Here is an 18,382-nt window from a genome sequence, read left to right on the forward strand (position 1 = left end):
GTTTATTACACTAGTCTTCAAAGTTTTATATTTTCCTACTCGTTGGCTCCACAACTTAGGGGACTTTTATTTGATTTTGATTGGTTGGTTTATTAGGTTTAGTGCCCAAACGTTTCAACCACTAATTGTAATCTACAGGGGGGGGGGGGTAATATAGTGTATCATAGTTGTGGATGTACATCAATTTATCGGCCATTGTCTTATCTCTTCAGATACGGGAATTCTAACCATTACATTGTTAGTAATAAGAAAAATATATTTTGTAAGCATTTCCAAATAAATATGAATATGACAATAAACAAGGATGACAACATATAATTACAAGTACAGTGGAAGGGACGTCAAAGGTGGGGGGGTAGAGGAGTATTTAACCCCCCCCCCCCATAAAAAAAACTTGGACGTCTCTGTACAGCGGCAAAAAAATATCACAGCTGAACAAAAGAAAAAAAAGTTACATAGCAGATGTTTAGTCGTCATAAAAAAGAGTTGGATATAATAAGCCGAAAATGTAGAACTTTTTCCGGACGGACAAAGTGAATTATGGAGAAGCTTCGCTACTAAAAATACTTTATGAAAAAAAATATTTATAAAAATATTTCTTATAGCGCGAGGACTACAAACAAAGTTTACTTGAATGCTTATTTTTAGGTCAAGTAGGTGTTAAATGAACCCCGCCAGAAATTAACCCCTAGAGATAGGTTCCACCTGGGATAGAGCCTCCCGCAGGGGCTGTACCAAGAACCAATATTTTTTATCTTACACTATAAAGGGATATGGGGGGCTTTCGTTGGTCCGAATATAGGTTTGTTTAATTGTTTTTAATAGTTTTTGTAAACAATGGCGATTCCCAGAACTAGCAGGCAAAGTTATAATTGATATTTATAAAACTAACATGCTAGGTATTCTGAATTCTATTTAATTTCATTATATACTTTGTTCAAACTTTTGTTTCTTTAGAATTAAAGCGCAACTCTTAATTTATTAATGTTTGTTGTCCTATTGTTTGTTTCTTTCGAGCCCTCCTGAAACTTATAAAAGGGTTTTAAAAGCGGTCCGTCCGCATGTCCGTAACGGTTAGATCTTTTCGTTAATTCAAACAGATTAAAATAATACTACCGATTTCAAATGATTCCTAAAACAATTAGGTACGACTTAGAAAGCGCAGTAACTCTATAATCGTAACCTAAAAGTCCGTTATACGTCCATTTAAAACATTCTGATTTTAAAAACAAATTTTTGTATGTTAAAATTATCCTATTCATCTGATTTTTGGAATACTGGGTCCAAGGTACAATGTTACAAGTGAACCATCTTTATAAAATCAGTCCTAAAAATATAAGTTTGTCCTTAAACAGTATCGTGTATTTAAGCAGTTTTGCAATAAATTTACTTACAATTTTGTTTAAACGTATACATTAATATTATGCTTATTTAGCCTTGACACTCTGAAAGTCAAGTTTGTAAATCCATTTCAGAGCTTCACTTTTATGGATGTTGTCATCATTGTTCAATTAAGATTTTAATTAAAAGTAAAACAAAAGTAGACATATAAACAAAGTATAAAAGGAAAAAAATCCTCTTTATATAATACATTACATTAGATAATGAAGGTCGGTTAGATGTTTAATTACTTATTTAATTAATAATTCTTAATTATATTACTTTTTTCTAATAAAGTTAAAAAATAGAGGGGGTAAAGTCAAATAGCTGTTCCCCAACTGAGTTAACAAGGATGACAACATCCATAAAAGCTAAACTCAACAAATTAGTCAATCAAGACAGACAAACAAGACAGACAAACAAGACAGACAAACAAGACAGACAAACAAGACAGACAAACAAGACAGACAAACAAGACAGACAAACAAGACAGACAAACAAGACAGACAAACAAGACAGACAAACAAGACAGACAAACAAGACAGATAAACAAGACAGACAAACAAGACAGACAAACAAGACAGACAAACAAGACAGAAAAACAAGACAGACAAACAAGACAGACAAACAGGATAGACAAACAAGACCGACAAACAATACAGACAAACAAGACAGACAAACAAGACAGACAAACAAGACAGACAAACGAACTTTAACAAATTTAGTGTAAAAACTCCTTAATATTCAACATTATTTCTAAGTTTTAGCAAAAGTCTGTAGGAATCTATGCCAAAACTTTTGAATAAGGACATACTTTAATTTTGAACAACGTTATTATAGAAAAGCTGTGTTTCCTTTTTTGTCTTGCAATTAAACATTGCATACGATTCAAAATTGCTTAATCATATTTGCATTTTCCTGCTATATCATCAAGAAAATCTTTTGAAAGAGATGAACTTTTCAACAAATGAATGCAAGGTTGCAATATCTATACTTGTACATTTATTGTTTTTCTTTCATCATAAGATCAAACATTTTTATTAACTAATCTTGTTTATTATGTAATTATAAAAAAAAAACATGAGTTTCAAATTTATGTCTAATATCATTAAGGGGCTGCTACTCAGCCAATGAATTCCATTTGGAAATTCCAAAAATGAAATATTTTGTTGGTGAAGAGTTATTTTTTGATGTAACTAAAGGGACGTGGGTAAGAAGGTGGAGAAAAAGGGGAAGAGGGATGTGGGGAAATTTTCACATAAAATTGTTTGTCAATTTGTTTGTCAACTTTTTCCTGATTATCATTAAATAATTCTTTTTTTAATAAAGCAAAACATATTTTAGTAAAGTCGTCAGCGACGCTTGGCAACCATAGCCGATTCTTTAGATTGATAGTAAACCAACATCAGAAATCCCGTTATTCTCAATTCGGGTACAGTCCTTTTCGTGGCAACGCCTCTTAAGGGGCGTTTCGTCGTATTTTCACAGTAGCTTTTCCCCTATTTCTTGCCCCTGCGAGAGCTCTAACCCTATCTAACCAAACTTAACCAAAATAACCTATCAAAAGCTACTATAAAAATACGACGAAACGCCCCTTAAGAGGATATGCCCCTCAATTCATTTTAAAAAAAGGACACCTGTTCCGGATATTGAACCCTGTAATATCCATATCCATCTGAGTTGCCTTTGATCCATTTCACGTCCTCACCCAAATCAACAGAGTACCCATTCGAATCCTAAATAAAAACAAGGATGACAATATCATTAAATAGCAGCGCTAGTATATGTAAACAATACTCTAATAACATCACAATTGAGAGACTGGCCAAGTTAACTGTTTAGTTAAAATCTTCATTTCAAAATTTACCAATTTTAACTTGTTAAAGAGTTATTAAGAGCATTACCGATAAACCATGTAAGATATACCCAGAGTAGATGTTCGTTGGTCAGAAAAATATTTTCCATTATTTTCTATCTCCAACACCGCGTCATAATCAAATCCGTTAAGCTTAAATTTTTCTCGGCTTCTAAATGGTGTTATATACGCGGCTGCTACGCAAGCCAGGTCATACGGGTGGACAAACAGATCATAGTAAAAGAGTAGCTGGGCTAGATTAAAACTTTCCAAACCTTTGGAGTAATGAGATGTTGGTACTGTTTTCCTGAATCTGTGTAGAACTTTACAGGAACAATCCAGGTATAGTTGAATCTTGTAGCTGGCATACTTGTATTCACTCCTTCAATCTAGATAGATAGATAGATATATATATCCAGGTATAGTTGAATCTTGTAGCTGGCATACTTGTATTCACTCCTTCAATCTAGATAGATAGATAGATATATCCAGGTATAGTTGAATCTTGTAGCTGGCATACTTGTATTCACTCCTTCAATCTAGATAGATAGATAGATAGATATATCCAGGTATAGTTGAATCTTGTAGCTGGAATACTTGTATTCACTCCTTCAATCTAGATAGATAGATATATCCAGGTATAGTTGAATCTTGTAGCTGGCATACTTGTATTCACTCCTTCAATCTAGATAGATAGATAGATAGATATATCCAGGTATAGTTGAATCTTGTAGCTGGCATACTTGTATTCAGTCCTTCAATCTAGATAGATAGATAGATATATCCAGGTATAGTTGAATCTTGTAGCTGGCATACTTGTATTCAGTCCTTCAATCTAGATAGATAGATAGATAGATATATCCAGGTATAGTTGAATCTTGTAGCTGGCATACTTGTATTCACTCCTTCAATCTAGATAGATAGATAGATAGATATATCCAGGTATAGTTGAATCTTGTAGCTGGCATACTTGTATTCAGTCCTTCAATCTAGATAGATAGATAGATAGATATATCCAGGTATAGTTGAATCTTGTAGCTGGCATACTTGTATTCACTCCTTCAATCTAGATAGATAGATAGATATATCCAGGTATAGTTGAATCTTGTAGCTGGCATACTTGTATTCACTCCTTCAATCTAGATAGATAGATAGATAGATATATCCAGGTATAGTTGAATCTTGTAGCTGGCATACTTGTATTCACTCCTTCAATCTAGATAGATAGATAGAAAGAAAGGTACCAAAAATAAGCATCAAAAGTAAAATAAATTTTAAAAAATATATTTCAGATACGAGTGGTTGTCTATTGGGTGTTTTTGTAATACTTCCTTTACTTTGATTTTTTTTTCATGACATTCAGTTTTTACCTTTCCCGTGTAGAGAAATCTTGATTGTGAAATATTCCAAGAAGTTGAGTTGGCTACTTTAGTGAAGGTTATGAGTGGGTAGCCCATTTGTAGAGTCCAGGTGTTCATCATTCCCTAGATATATACATATGTAGATAGAAAGATGAATAGACATGTAGATAGATAGATAGATAGATATTCTAGTGAAGAATATGAGTGGGTAGCCCATTTGTAAAGTCCATGTATCTATCATTCCCTAGATATATATGTATGTAGATAGATAGATGAATAGACATGTAGATAGATAGATAGATATTTTAGTGAAGGATATGAGTGGGTAGCCCATTTGTAAAGTCCATGTGTTCATCATTCCCTAGATATATAGATAGATATATACATGTATATAAAGACTTAGACAGATAGATAGATATTTTAGTGAAGAATATGAGTAGGAAGCCCATTTGTAAAGTCCATGTATTCATCATTCATATTTATATACATAAATACAGAGGTGAATACAGGTAAATAGATATAAAAATAAACATTATATCCAGCCGGACACTGGATATTGAAACTATCCGGAAACCGGATATCCGGCTGATTTTAATGCCGGATATCCAGTTATCCGGCCAGATATCCGATAATTTGCCGGATATCGAAAGTTGGCCACATATCCGGCCAGTTACCAGATATCCGGCATAAGAAATCAGCCGGATATCCAGTATCCGGCCAAAAAAGTATCCGGTCCAACCCTAATTTATGATAAAAGAAACGTACCTCAACATCATGTGTATAGTTGGTAGCTTGAGCCAGGGCTAGCCAAAGATCCTTGGTTACAGCATTACCATATTTATGCTTTTCCAGATATAACCGTAGACCAAACCTAAAATAAAAAACGTATTTTAGCCAATTAAGGTGCGGCAAGGGGCCCGACTGTTAAGGGTTAAAGCGACTGTCATTCCAAACTTTAGTGATGTAACTCTTTTTAAGATGAATTCTTGTAATTTTGGTTTCAGAAAGTGTCACAGCCGCCCCCTCCCTTTAAATAATATAAAAAATATAATAAATATAATATTGTTGTCAAAACTAAAGAAAACGAAATGTTGTCGTTTTATTTAAGTTCTCTGGTTGTAGTAAATTTCTTTCGTTTAGATTTGAAAAGTTTGCTAAATAATCGTAGTGATTAACAGCCAAAACTGTAACTAAAATAAAAATCACAAAAATTTATTTAGCACAAATTTATCTATAAATTTACAGAAAAGTGTTCTAAAATCATAGAAGGGTTATCAACAAAAGATTTAATTAATTTATGTAGATTTTTTATATCATTTTGGAGGATTTTTTTTACAAAAACAATTTTGTTGATCTTGCTACCATAGCCGATTCAGCGACCCATTTTTTTAGGAATCTACCTCAGTTTAAAGTAAACTAAAGAGAAGCTTTACTATAAAACATATTAAATAACCTGAGGACATGTTCTCCCAGAAAGTTTTCCAGCATACGAATTATGGCCGAGCCTTTGTTGTAGGATATGATGTCGAAAATTCCTTCAATATCTCGCGGATCCTAAGAATAGACAGATTTCAATAAATATATTGACAAAAAAGTATGGCAACATCCATAAAAGCGAAACCCAACAGATCGCATTTAGCGCATTTTTTAAAGAAGTATGATGAAGAATTCAAAATAAATCTATCAAAAATTAAATAAATAAGGTTGCTTAATATTGATGTACTTACATTTTAAGACATAATGAATTTGAGAGGACAATTCTAAAATGCCAAAATTAACGATCAGAGCTATCTATGTTAGTCGTATGATACACCCAAAAGGTACGAAAAAACTTTAAAAAAATTTTCCGATTCTAACTGTCTATTCTATTATCAATCAAATCTAATATTCTGATTTCAATATTAAGAAATAAACAAAAAATACTTACACACATGGGTTTAAGTTTATTATAATCAATTGCAATATAAAAACTAGGTGTAATATTGATACAGAAAACTGTGTATTAGACAGCCTATTGAATTTCATGGGAATAAAAATTACGGTTGGGCGGGATGTCCGGTATGGCCGGATATTCGGCCATTTTCAATATCCGACCGGATGCCGGATATTGAAACTAGCCAGCCGTATGCCAGATATTGAAACTATCCGGATACCGGATATCCGACTGATTTATAATGCCGGATATCCGGTTAACCGGCTGATTTTGAATGCCGGATATCGGGCCATTTTCAGTATCCGGTCCAACCCTAGTAAAAAATGACAATAAAACTGTGTTTATGGTAGTGATAAAGATTTTCATTTATACAATTTTACCAGTGATAGTAAATATATTGCAAATTTTGCACATAATATCAAACTTGATAAAAATGCATCCAATTTGTCGAAAACACAGGGATTGTACTTTTGTTGGTTGTAGATATGGCAGTATCCTGTTTTAATTTGTGTCTTTTCAACTGAAGCAAAGTGTTTGATGTCATCTAATACGCAATTATCTAGAATCTACGTAGGCTATAAGCTTTTTTTATTAATCCAAGAGATAATTTGATAAAAAGATAAGAATACACTTTTATGTGTTCCTTATTTAATCTTTTAAATGGTAGTACTTTTATTCATTGTGCTATTACTTCTATTTTTGTGTTGAAATAAGCTCAAGATCTCGCTAACCGCTAGACTTATTGAGTAATGCACTTTAGGAAATATACCAACTGGAAATTCTGAGATTTAGGCTTCTACCCTCAGCCTCTTAGTAAGTAAAAAACCTTCATGCGACCTTTAAAAAGCTTCAATATAAAAGAGAGCAATGTTGGTTCAGTGGTTAGCAAGATCTTTCGATACAAACATAGACACATATCCTTTTGCTTTTAGATAAGGATTATATTAAACCCTTATAAATGCTGTGCCTTTTCTTTATTTAGAGCAAGCACTTACAAGTAAAATTTGCTAATCTATCATGTAAATACCTAACAAACAAAAATATCATAATTGAATATCTATTCTTTTTCCTTATTTGGCTTTCTATATAAAACAAGGATGACAACATCCATAAAAGCAAAGCTCTGGAACAAAATATGAATATATAAGTTTTGACAAAATTATACGTAAATTTGTTGCAAACCTTCTTAAATACAGAATTCTGATTAAGGGCACACTGACATTTTTAGGACTTGATTATAGAGATGCTTCGCTCAAAATATTGTACCTTATTGTAATGGGAATCAGTAATCCAAAAATCAGATCAATCGGATGATTTTATCACATAAAAAATTGTTAATAAAAAAGTTAAAAAATGAACATGTTTAAAATGAACGTACGGACATTCTGGTAACATTATAGAGTTGCTACGCTTTCTAAATCGTACCTAACTAAGGCATCACCATGCAAATATTGAAATCGATAACAATTCTAACATGCCTAGATTAATGAAAAAGCTATCCGTTACGGACGGACGGGCGGATAGAACGGCCCTAATTATAGAAAAGCTTCGCTATAAAAAAAATATTTAGCTATTTGTTAATCATTAATCAAATAATTTAAACTCTAAAATAAAATTAAGTTTAAGTATAATAGATATGGTGCTTAAAGAAAAGCTTCGAAACCGATTAATATCCGCTTGATTAGAACCGGTTCTCAGCCGTACTAAAAAATAATGTATAGCACTGTTTTAAAGACAATTTTCTACAGATATTAAAGTAAAAGGCATACAAAAAACAATACTGGTTCTAATCTTTATAATTTTTCATTTAATATCCGCGGGAAGCAATCTATGATAACTCTGATAAATTTAAACTACTTTTGATTTAAATAAAAAGTTTCTTTAAATGCCATTTTTGGTTAAGTGTAAACTAAAATTATCTTTAGTCTTCAAGGTTCTAGATAAAGACAAAGATGTATTTATCTATCTCGTGTGCTTCAAATAAAAGCGATAGGTGTCAGTTCAGTATTTCTAATAAAATATATAATTCTAATACCTTTTTCAATTTAATAGTCAGTTTGTTACGTTTTGGCTATGAAAAAAATAAATGTCTTTAATATACTTTTTATTTTTTTAGATAGGAATATTCCAAAATCTTTTAATATCAATGAATACTTCTAATTTGTATCGAAAACTTATCAAAATTTTAAAATATTTTACGGAAATATTAAAAAAAAAAATGAAACATATCTTGTTTTTCCTTATCCTGTTTTTAAATAAAAACAAGGATGACAACATCCATAAAAGCGAAGCACTAAAAACGGTAGGACACACGGACATTAACACTTAATAATCAGAATATAAATGTATAAGAGTCGAAGCAAAATTGTAAGTAAATTTGTTTTTAAAAATGCTTGATACGGGATAATGTTTATTTATGGACATACTTACATTTTTAGGTCTTGATTATAGAGTTACTTCGTTTATAACATTATACTTTGTTGTCCCAGGAATCAATACATCAAAAATCAGATCAATCGGAAAATTAGATCACATAAAAATTTGTTGTTAAAAGAGCAAAACAAATCAACATGTTTGAAATGAACATACGGACATTCTGGTATTGATTTTAGAGTTGCTACGCTTTCTAAATCATACCTAACTACTAAAGGAATCACCATGCAAAGTTTGAAATCAATAGGACAATTATAACATGCCTAAATTAACGACAAAAGTTATCCTTTACAGACGGACGGTCGGACGGACCGACCCTAATTATAGAAAAGCTTCGCTTTTAATAATTTTACAGAAGTTTTAGAGTAGATTTGTTACTAAATTTTGTAAGCAAAAACCAGTGAGAGAGAGGAAATTATGTTCGTACCCAAACTAGCAGTGTCTATATTTTCAAAACATTACCTATTATATACATAAGGGATTATTTTGTTTATCATAATTGTGGGTAAATATAAATTTATCGTCCATTGTCATATCCCCAAAAGCTCCTTGGGAATACCTTACCTTAACTGGAACTGAGATAGGATGGGAGCTCTGTAGCGCGTCTTCTTCTAGAGCTGGTTGTACCACTGTAGACCAAAATTGTCCTAATTTAATGTCATACAAAGATAAATAAATTATTTTAGACAACACAATTTCCCTATTATTTATTATTATCAAATGTCTTTTAAAAATTTTAAATCAGATCTCGTAGACTGATCGTTCAACAGTTTTCCGTTGGTCCAGGGTATGTTTTAGGCAATAGGGCTTAGGGGATTGCGATAAACCCCCAAAGTAAAACTCTATCTTCGAAAATTAGTTTCTTCTCAAATCAAAACTTTCCACCACCTCTTTAGGGCAAGTCCCTGGAGGCAAGGAGTGCAGGCACTCGTATTTAAAGTTAATCTTTATTTATTTATTCCGTAGTCCTGCCTTTCATATTCCAGTCTGGCTGTACCTCGTCCACACCCTGATGTTACGGTCAATTCAAAAACCATAATATCTTTATACTAAAGTAATAGGATGTATGTTTGTCTGTGTGAGTTTGTAACGAAGGATCTAGCTAACCTCTGAACCTATCGGGTTCTCCTGAACAGGGTAGCTTCTCATAGGTCCCAGGAAGGTTTACAACTAGTTTGGGGGGGAGGAACACCACCCTCCTAAGAGAAATCACAAAAAAAATTATTTTTTTTACGCAGAGAAATTTCAACATAACATAGATAGGTATCATAAAGACTTGAACGCTACATAGATAGGCATTGTAGAGATTTAAACCAAAAAACAAATATTTAAAGTGCCACTAGAGGCCTCTAGGAGCGAAGAAGCTAGTTTCAAATATTTGATTAGAACTAATGTTTATTATTTATCACAGAGTCTTAAATGGCTTGGTGCTTTCAATTATATTAATTGACCATGTAAATAAAGAAAAAACATATTTATAGCCCCTGTGGGGCGCCCTATCACTACTGTGGGACTCTTCTAACCTTTACTTAACCTAACCTAGTAATGTCTCTTAACTGCCATATTTTAACACTTATTTATAGAGAGGCAACGCTTATTCATAACTCAAAAGGAAGTGGAAGCTTTAAAAATGATTTGAGTATTCTAAGCCTAATCTAATTCTAAATATGTATAAATATAAAGGTTATGTTATTATTCATTATTTTTTTTAAAAAGTTTAAAAGGAAAATTATTGGACTATATTATTCAACTTCATAAATACTTTAAAGGAGATATATTTTATTAATATTTTATAAATAAAATTTAAATACCCTAAAAATAGAGTTATTTGGTTTTTAAGTTCTTTTTTATAAAGAATTTTCTAAGCAGATACTAATTGATTATTACGTCAATTACTAAAAAATCCGTATTTTGAAACTTTCTTTCAAGTTTTCATTTTAAAATCTTTTATGTACTACACAAGTCTGTTAGACTGACATAATAAATAAGAAGAGAAATAAATAGCAACATTATTTTATAACCGAAATTTTTAAAAGCAAAGCCGTTAGTACATCTGTACCGGACAGTTACATGCTTATATTTTTGGCATACTGATTCCTATTACCACAAGATACAATGTAATAAATAAAACAGCTCTATAATCATATTCTAAAAAATAAGTATGTTCTTAAACAGTATCCTGTATTTAAGAAGTTTTGCTACAAAATTAATTACAATTTTGTTTAGACTTGTGCAATAATATTCTGCTTTAAGTTTTAAGAGTTGTTTGTCTTACCATTTCAGAGCTTCGCATTTATGGATGTTGTCATACTTGTTGTTGAATAATTTGGTTTTTGATAGTTTCCTGATACTCCATCCAAGAGGCGAATCCTTTGTAATTATCAGTTTGTTTATCTCTCTATCATCAGGGATATTAAGTGATAGGGTGATTAAGTGATGTTCATCCGTATTCATGATAAACAAAATTATCCTTCTGTGTTTAAAATTATTTTGTCTGTTTGTCTTGACACAAAAGACAAATACATATCAAAGTTTTCTTGATTTTCTCATAGTCTCTCCTCTTCCTTTTGCTACCTTTTTTTTTATGAACACTGAACATCTTTAGCATAATTCACTTTGGCTGTAGGTATATCCATTATTAGTGCTTAGCTACTTATGGTTATTGTCATCCTTGTTAAAATGTACCCAGTAAGAAAAGTCTAGAATTACTCTTAATAACAAGAAAAAGTAATCATCAAGGAGGAATGGAACATTGGAATGTAAATAATACTGGTACCCAAAGTTATATAAACACGCTTGCTCATTCGTTGGCTTAAAAACTCTCAGTACTTTCAATTCCTTTGTTAAGTTAAAACTAGGGTTGGGCCGGATATCCGTCCATTTTCAATATTTGGCCGGATACCGGATATTTAAACTATACGGATAACCGGCAATTTGCCGGATATCGATCCATTTTAAATATCCGACCGGATACTGAATATCTGGCATTAGAAATCAGCCGAATAACTGGTATCCAGCCAACAAAGTATCCGGCCCAACCCTAGTTAAAACTAGCAGTGTTTGAACCTTTTGCCACCAACCGTTCATTCTACAGAAGGATAATTTTATTGATCATCAATTCATTGTCCATTGTCTTATCCCTTTATGATACCTGAGCTGGATCTTTAAATCATTTTAATGGTGATTTAGATCGGGGTGCGCAGAATTTCAGCCAATCACAGCGCGGCATTTATTGGCTGAAATTTGGCGCACCCCGATCTAGTTCACCACTAAAATGATTTAAAGATCCAGCTCTGGTAAATATAGTTATGTAAAGCATCTTTTTATAATTCTTATTTCAGTGAAATGTAACTTTACCGACATGTGTTCTGGTTCTCAACTTACATTCACTCTTTGGCAGTTTTCCTCAAAGTGCCTATTAGCGAACAGAACCCCCCCCCCCTCCAATCCTTTTTAAAAAATAAATTAAAAATTAGAAGGGGTTAGTTTTTCGTAGTTTATTTTATTAACTTAGGTTAGGTTATAATGGGTACAGGTTAACCCAGCAGGATACAGGCCCTGAAAGGATTAGGCTTACAGAAAAAAATCAACCTTCTCCCTATTTCTTCTTGTTATGCACTTAAGGAAAGCACATACTTTTATCTATGTACTTATATATAATGCAAATAGTCTTTGAAGTAATCAAGCTATCCAATAATTCAAATTTTAAAAAGTTCGGCAATTAAACGTTTTGTGATGATTCCCCTGATTCATGAAGTTGTATTTTGAGACTTTGTTATAAGAAGGTATAAGCATTCTATGAGGTTTGAAGGCAATATCCTATAATTTTGGTGTTTTTTTATTTACATATATTTTCTGATTCTTCATAATCACTAAAAGAAATTTTAATAGATAAATAGAAATTTCCAGCTAAAAAACATAATTTGTCTATAAACAAAGGTAGGGAAATATTTGATAAAATCTTGTAAAAAAATGAAATGCTTAGTATTTAATTTTGTCTTAATTAGACTTGAAATGAATAAAACTTTTAATTTGTATTCAACACTTTTGCATAGATTAACAAATAAACCTTTTCTATGCTTCCTGAGACCTATGAGAACTACCCTGTTAAGGAGAACCCGATCGGTTAAGCAGTTAGCGAGATCCTTCGGTACAAACAAACAGACACACATTGTTCTACTTTGTATTATAGATTATTTACTTCCCTTTCAAATACAATTGTAATTCTTGTTATTTATGCTTGTAATTAATTTTCAGTCATATTTAAGTGTATCTCAAAATTGTCTGATAAAGGTTGATTTTTCTTTTGAATATCTATATTATTAACCCACTAATATATTTTTTTACAAAAAAGGTTTACTACTGCAAGTACCTCAACCCTTAAAATGCACTGCATGCAACTATCCCTTTACAATTTAATGTATCTAAAAATATTGGTTTACGAGAATACATCTAAAGAGGTACCCAACTGTCTGGCTTCCTGTTGATCTTAATTTGAGACTAGTACACTAGAATGTCAAAACATGTTCAGTCTTCACAATAACAATATCATATTATAAAATTGTTTAGTTTTTAACATAAAGATGTTAAGGTTTGAAAAGAGGAATAAGAAATTCAGTTCAAAATGTAAAGAATAAAATTATTCTGCTTCATTGGTTTTTGCACATTGTTTGATAATTAACCAAGGTGCTATTATGTAAAGAACTCTCATGAGCACTGAATTCTCCTTATTTTGAAATAAATTAGAATTAAGGGAGAGTAATTTTTGTTTGTTTATTATTGTAGAGCAGTTTAGGTTTCATACTGGGCAACCCTGCAATGTTAGATCACCGCAGGTATAGGCCCAGCAGGGTTAGAGTTCCACGCAAATGTAAGGCATATGAAAAAACTATGCCTAATTATTTTAAATATATTTTAAAAATAAGGGAGGAGGGATATCCGTGCTCAACTTGCCATTTGTGGGAAAGCCCCAACATATTATTAGATATGTTAAATCATTTAGAAGATAATATTCATTAACATTAGTACATTGGTAACTATTTTTAGTTTCGTAATCTGATGACCTAAGTATAATATTAATTATTTTTAATAAGGATGCTTATATCCTACGCTTATCTATAATACAAAGTAGAACGATGTCTGTTTGTTTGTCTGTCTGTTTGTAGCGAAGGATCTCGCTAACCGCTGAACCGATCGGGTTCTCCTTTACAGGGTTGCTTCTCATAGGTCCCGGGAAGGTTTATAACTATTTTCTTGGGGGGTAGGACACCCCTAACCCCCCCTAAAAAAATGAAATTACCCCCCCCCCCACAAAATTTTTGTTTTTTAAACCAAAATTCAAATAGTGGGGTCGACTAACCCCCCCCCCCCAATTTTTTTTTTTTTAACTTTCTTTAAAAACTAAAACACGAAAAATTAGTTTGATCAAACCTCTTGGGGCAAAGCCCCTAGAGGCTAGGGGCGAAGCCGCTAGTTATTAATGTAATATTTGTCGAACGTTTTTATATTATGAAATAAAATTAATTCTTTTGTATTAGACTTTTAGATTCGCTTTTAGACTCTAGAATTTCAAAGTTCAAGGGGTAGTTAAATGATTTTTTTTATATTTCATACATAAGGACGTCCAAGGGGGGGGGGTTAAAGTGGAGATTACCCCCCCCCCCCCTCCCCTCCAAAAAAATTGTTTTCATTTTACCCCCCAAACAATTTTGGAGGGTGAATACCACCCCCAAATAAATAATCTCTAACAAAAAAAATTGGGGGGGGGGGGTAAAAAAATTACCCCTGCCAACAGATTTCAGGAGGCTAATTACCCACAGGGTAAAAATTTTGGGGAGGGTAAAATTAAAATATTCTCTAATAGATATTTTTAACCACCCTCTCCCAAATAAAAAGCATAGAAGACGTCCTTGTCTAAAGAAGATATTCCTAATGCCCGGTTTTGTAAAGGATTTGACTAATTAAAAACAAACTGATTCCTTCGTTTAGCCAGAGATCATTCCACCATCGCATTGTCACCAGGTTGCCAAACCACTGAAATAGAAAATATCCTATTATAAAAAAGTAAGGTTTTTGTTCGTTTGTCAGTTAAGATCTAACTAACTTCTTACCCTATTGAGTTCTGTAATAGGCTAGGCGCTATGGTGATTTTTATACTAACTTATTTTAAAGTCTTGGGATTGTTTTAAATCTATGTTTCCCTTCCTTTGCTAGCTTGAAAGGCACCCAACCGCTGATAGAATCATAAACGACTAAAAAAATTAAGTTTTCTATAAAAGAAAAAAAATTGGATAAAAAGAAAACATACTAACAAAACTAATATATTCTTACTAGGTAGCAGGTTCATTTAGTACATTTAGAATCTTCCTAGCAGTGTTGTGGATCCGGATCCGCAAGGATCCGCATTTTTTTGAGTCCAAGGATCCGGATCCGAATCCTGGGGTATAAATTTATGGAAAAATCTACCTAAATTTATATAAAATAGTCACTTACAAATTTTGAAAATCAGACATTCTCGTGATGAGAGCCAATCTTTAAGGTTTAGGTTCAGACTTGAAAATTAAAATTATTTTTAACTTCGAGATTAAAGAATAAATATTTTTTGAAAAATTTGGTGTTTTTATTTTTATGTTCAAGGATCCGGATCCGCACTGACCAAATTTGGAGGATCCGGATCCGCATACAATCAATGCAAATCCGCAACACTGCTTCCTAGAAACATAAAACTTTATTTAAGCCCTTTATTCAGAAGGAATTAGAAGCCACATGAAAAAAAATTATAAAAACATATTTTTTCATTTTGACTTAGCAACACATTTTATAGAAATCAATAGAAAAAATATTAATTAATGAGTTTTAAATAAATTTTAAACCATTGACAATGATATTTCAATGAACTTTTTTTCGTTTGTTTATTAATTTCCTGGTGATAACCCAGCGGGGTTAAAGTACCGCAAATATAAACCCCACCGGCCCCCGGAAAGTGTCAGGCATAGGAAAAAATAATTTCAGTTAATTCAAAAATAAGGGTCGGGGCGGGAAGGTTACTAGTGCTCAAACGGCCACTAGTGGTAAAGCGCTATTTTTTATCTTACTCCAAGTTATTAGGTATAAAAAAATATGTTTATGTTTACGAAGATAAAAAAAAAAACTAAGAAAAAACTGGTCATGTTTTGGCTGTTTTGTACTCAATATATACAGGTATCTAAAGGGATAAGACAATGGCAGATAAATTGATGTACATCCCCAATCATGATACACAAAATTTTCCCTTCTATAGATTACAATTATTGGTTGAAACGTTTGGACACTCAACCTAAAAAAACAATTAATAAAAATCAATGAAAGTCCCTAAAGTTGATTAGCCAACGAATAAGAAAACGTTATAATAAAACTTTGGTGACTAGTGCATTAAACAACCTAATGTCCCTTTCCAACCTGTTATTCTGTACTCAAATATTTCGAAATGTGAGTGCAATAATTAGTTTTTAAATAAAGGTAAGTTAGACTTTAGAAAAACATTTGACTTATTTAACCGAAAGAAAATTTTTGTTTACAATTTTCGCACAAATTCTTCACACTCGATAAAATTTTTGGGTATAGTCCCTTTCGTGGTAACGTCTCTAAAGGTGTGTTTCGTCGTATTTTCACAATAGTTTTTGATAGGTTAGTTTAGGTGATTGCCCCGCAGGAGCTTGAAATAGGAGAAAAGCTAGTGTGAAAATGCGAAGAAACGCCCCTTAAGAGGCATTGATACTATACCCAAATTTTATTAGTTTTTAGTTAGATAAAATTAAAATTCTGCCATAAAAAATATTCATTGATCATCTTTATCATTTAAATTATGTGGGATTGTGTAGGTTGATTTAAAGAAAAAATTTCCAGTGGCTTTTACCAATATTATTTCTATATAAAAGTAAAGATAAAATAAATATAATAATTTTATCCACATAGTACGATTTTCATTTATGTAGGATTGTGTAAGTTGATTAAAAGAAAAAAAAATTTCTAGTGTTTGTTATCAATAAAGGTTCTCATTTAATTTATATTTATTTTGTTCTAAAATGTTATATAAGAAAGGTTATAGATTTTGGTTTATTGGTTCTTTAAGTTGAATAAATTTTTTGGTGATGTACAATGTGCAAAACTTTACTTTTCCTTTCAACATACAGAATTAGTTTAACTGAATGGTGTTAATTCAATATTACAAGCATCAAAAGAAGACTTTTCTTTGATATAGTGAGTTTTTTTTAATGGAACAAAGGATTTATTCAATTTAAATTAAATGTAACCTATATTGTGAATCTCCCTCACAAAGAGTATAAAAATATAAAATATATTGTGTATCTCCCTCACAAAGAGTATAAAAATGTAAACTATATTGTATATCAACCTCACAAAGAGTATAAAAATGTAAACTATATTGTGTATCTACCTTACAAAAAGTATAAAGATGTAAACTATATTGTGTATCAATCTCACAAAGAGTATAAAAATGTAAACTATATTGTGTATCAATCTCACAAAGAGTATAAAAAATGTAAACTATATTGTATATCTCCCTCACAAGAGTATAAAAATGTAAACTTTATTGTGTATATCCCTCACAAAGAGTATAAAATGTAAACTATGGTGTGTATCTAACTCACAAAGAGTATAAAAATGTAAACTATATTGTGTATCAATCTCACAAAGAGTATAAAAATGTAAACTATATTGTGTATCAATCTCACAAAAAGTATAAAAATGTAAGCTATATTGTGTATCTCAATCACAAAGAGTATAAAAATGTAAACTATAATGTGCATCTACCTCACAAAGAGTATAAAAATGTAAACTATAATGTATATCTACCTCACAAAGAGTATAAAAAATGTAAACTATATTGTATATCTCCCTCACAAGAGTATAAAAATGTAAACTTTATTGTGTATATCCCTCACAAAGAGTATAAAATGTAAACTATGGTGTGTATCTAACTCACAAAGAGTATAAAAATGTAAACTATATTGTGTATCAATCTCACAAAGAGTATAAAAATGTAAACTATATTGTGTATCAATCTCACAAAAAGTATAAAAATGTAAACTGTGGTGTGTATCAACCTGACAAAGTGACACTGTGAGTGACTGGTATAAATCCACTAGAGATTAAAGTATCAAATCTACTTTCAAACTTTTGAAGGCCTTCACACATTTCAGCAAATTATATGAGTTTGCTATGAATTATTTAAATTAAAAGTGTTTTTTGTTGTAAAATAAGTGGTTTCCCTCAAAGTGCTCACCACAGCTCCCGGTATACCCTAATCTAACCTAACTTAAAGTATTAGGCAATCAAAAAGAAACCTGCCCCCCACCATTTCTTATTATTTTTTTTATTTCAAGATATGACCGGGGGGGGGTTGCTTGACTAGGCACTTTG

At 31.7% G+C, this 18,382-nt stretch overlaps 1 protein-coding gene across 1 annotated transcript in view; it reads right to left on the minus strand.

Annotated features, from left to right (window-relative positions):
- LOC145330871 (endoplasmic reticulum aminopeptidase 1-like) overlaps positions 1 to 18,382 on the minus strand; it is a 112,349-nt gene that overhangs the window by 54,351 nt on the left and 39,616 nt on the right. The window contains exons 15-23 of the mRNA XM_080175534.1: positions 14,939 to 14,995; positions 11,306 to 11,330; positions 9,935 to 9,970; positions 9,527 to 9,609; positions 6,050 to 6,150; positions 5,362 to 5,467; positions 4,606 to 4,719; positions 3,511 to 3,624; positions 3,018 to 3,116 (exon numbers count right to left, since the gene is read on the minus strand). Coding sequence (XP_080031660.1) covers positions 3,018 to 3,116; positions 3,511 to 3,624; positions 4,606 to 4,719; positions 5,362 to 5,467; positions 6,050 to 6,150; positions 9,527 to 9,609; positions 9,935 to 9,970; positions 11,306 to 11,330; positions 14,939 to 14,995 — 735 coding nt within the window. The remainder of the gene's footprint in view (positions 1 to 3,017; positions 3,117 to 3,510; positions 3,625 to 4,605; positions 4,720 to 5,361; positions 5,468 to 6,049; positions 6,151 to 9,526; positions 9,610 to 9,934; positions 9,971 to 11,305; positions 11,331 to 14,938; positions 14,996 to 18,382) is intronic.

The sequence above is a fragment of the Acartia tonsa genome, chromosome 10, assembly GCF_053477335.1.
Source record: "Acartia tonsa isolate MP-2025a chromosome 10, ASM5347733v1, whole genome shotgun sequence".
Taxonomy (NCBI): Eukaryota; Metazoa; Arthropoda; class Copepoda; order Calanoida; family Acartiidae; genus Acartia; species Acartia tonsa.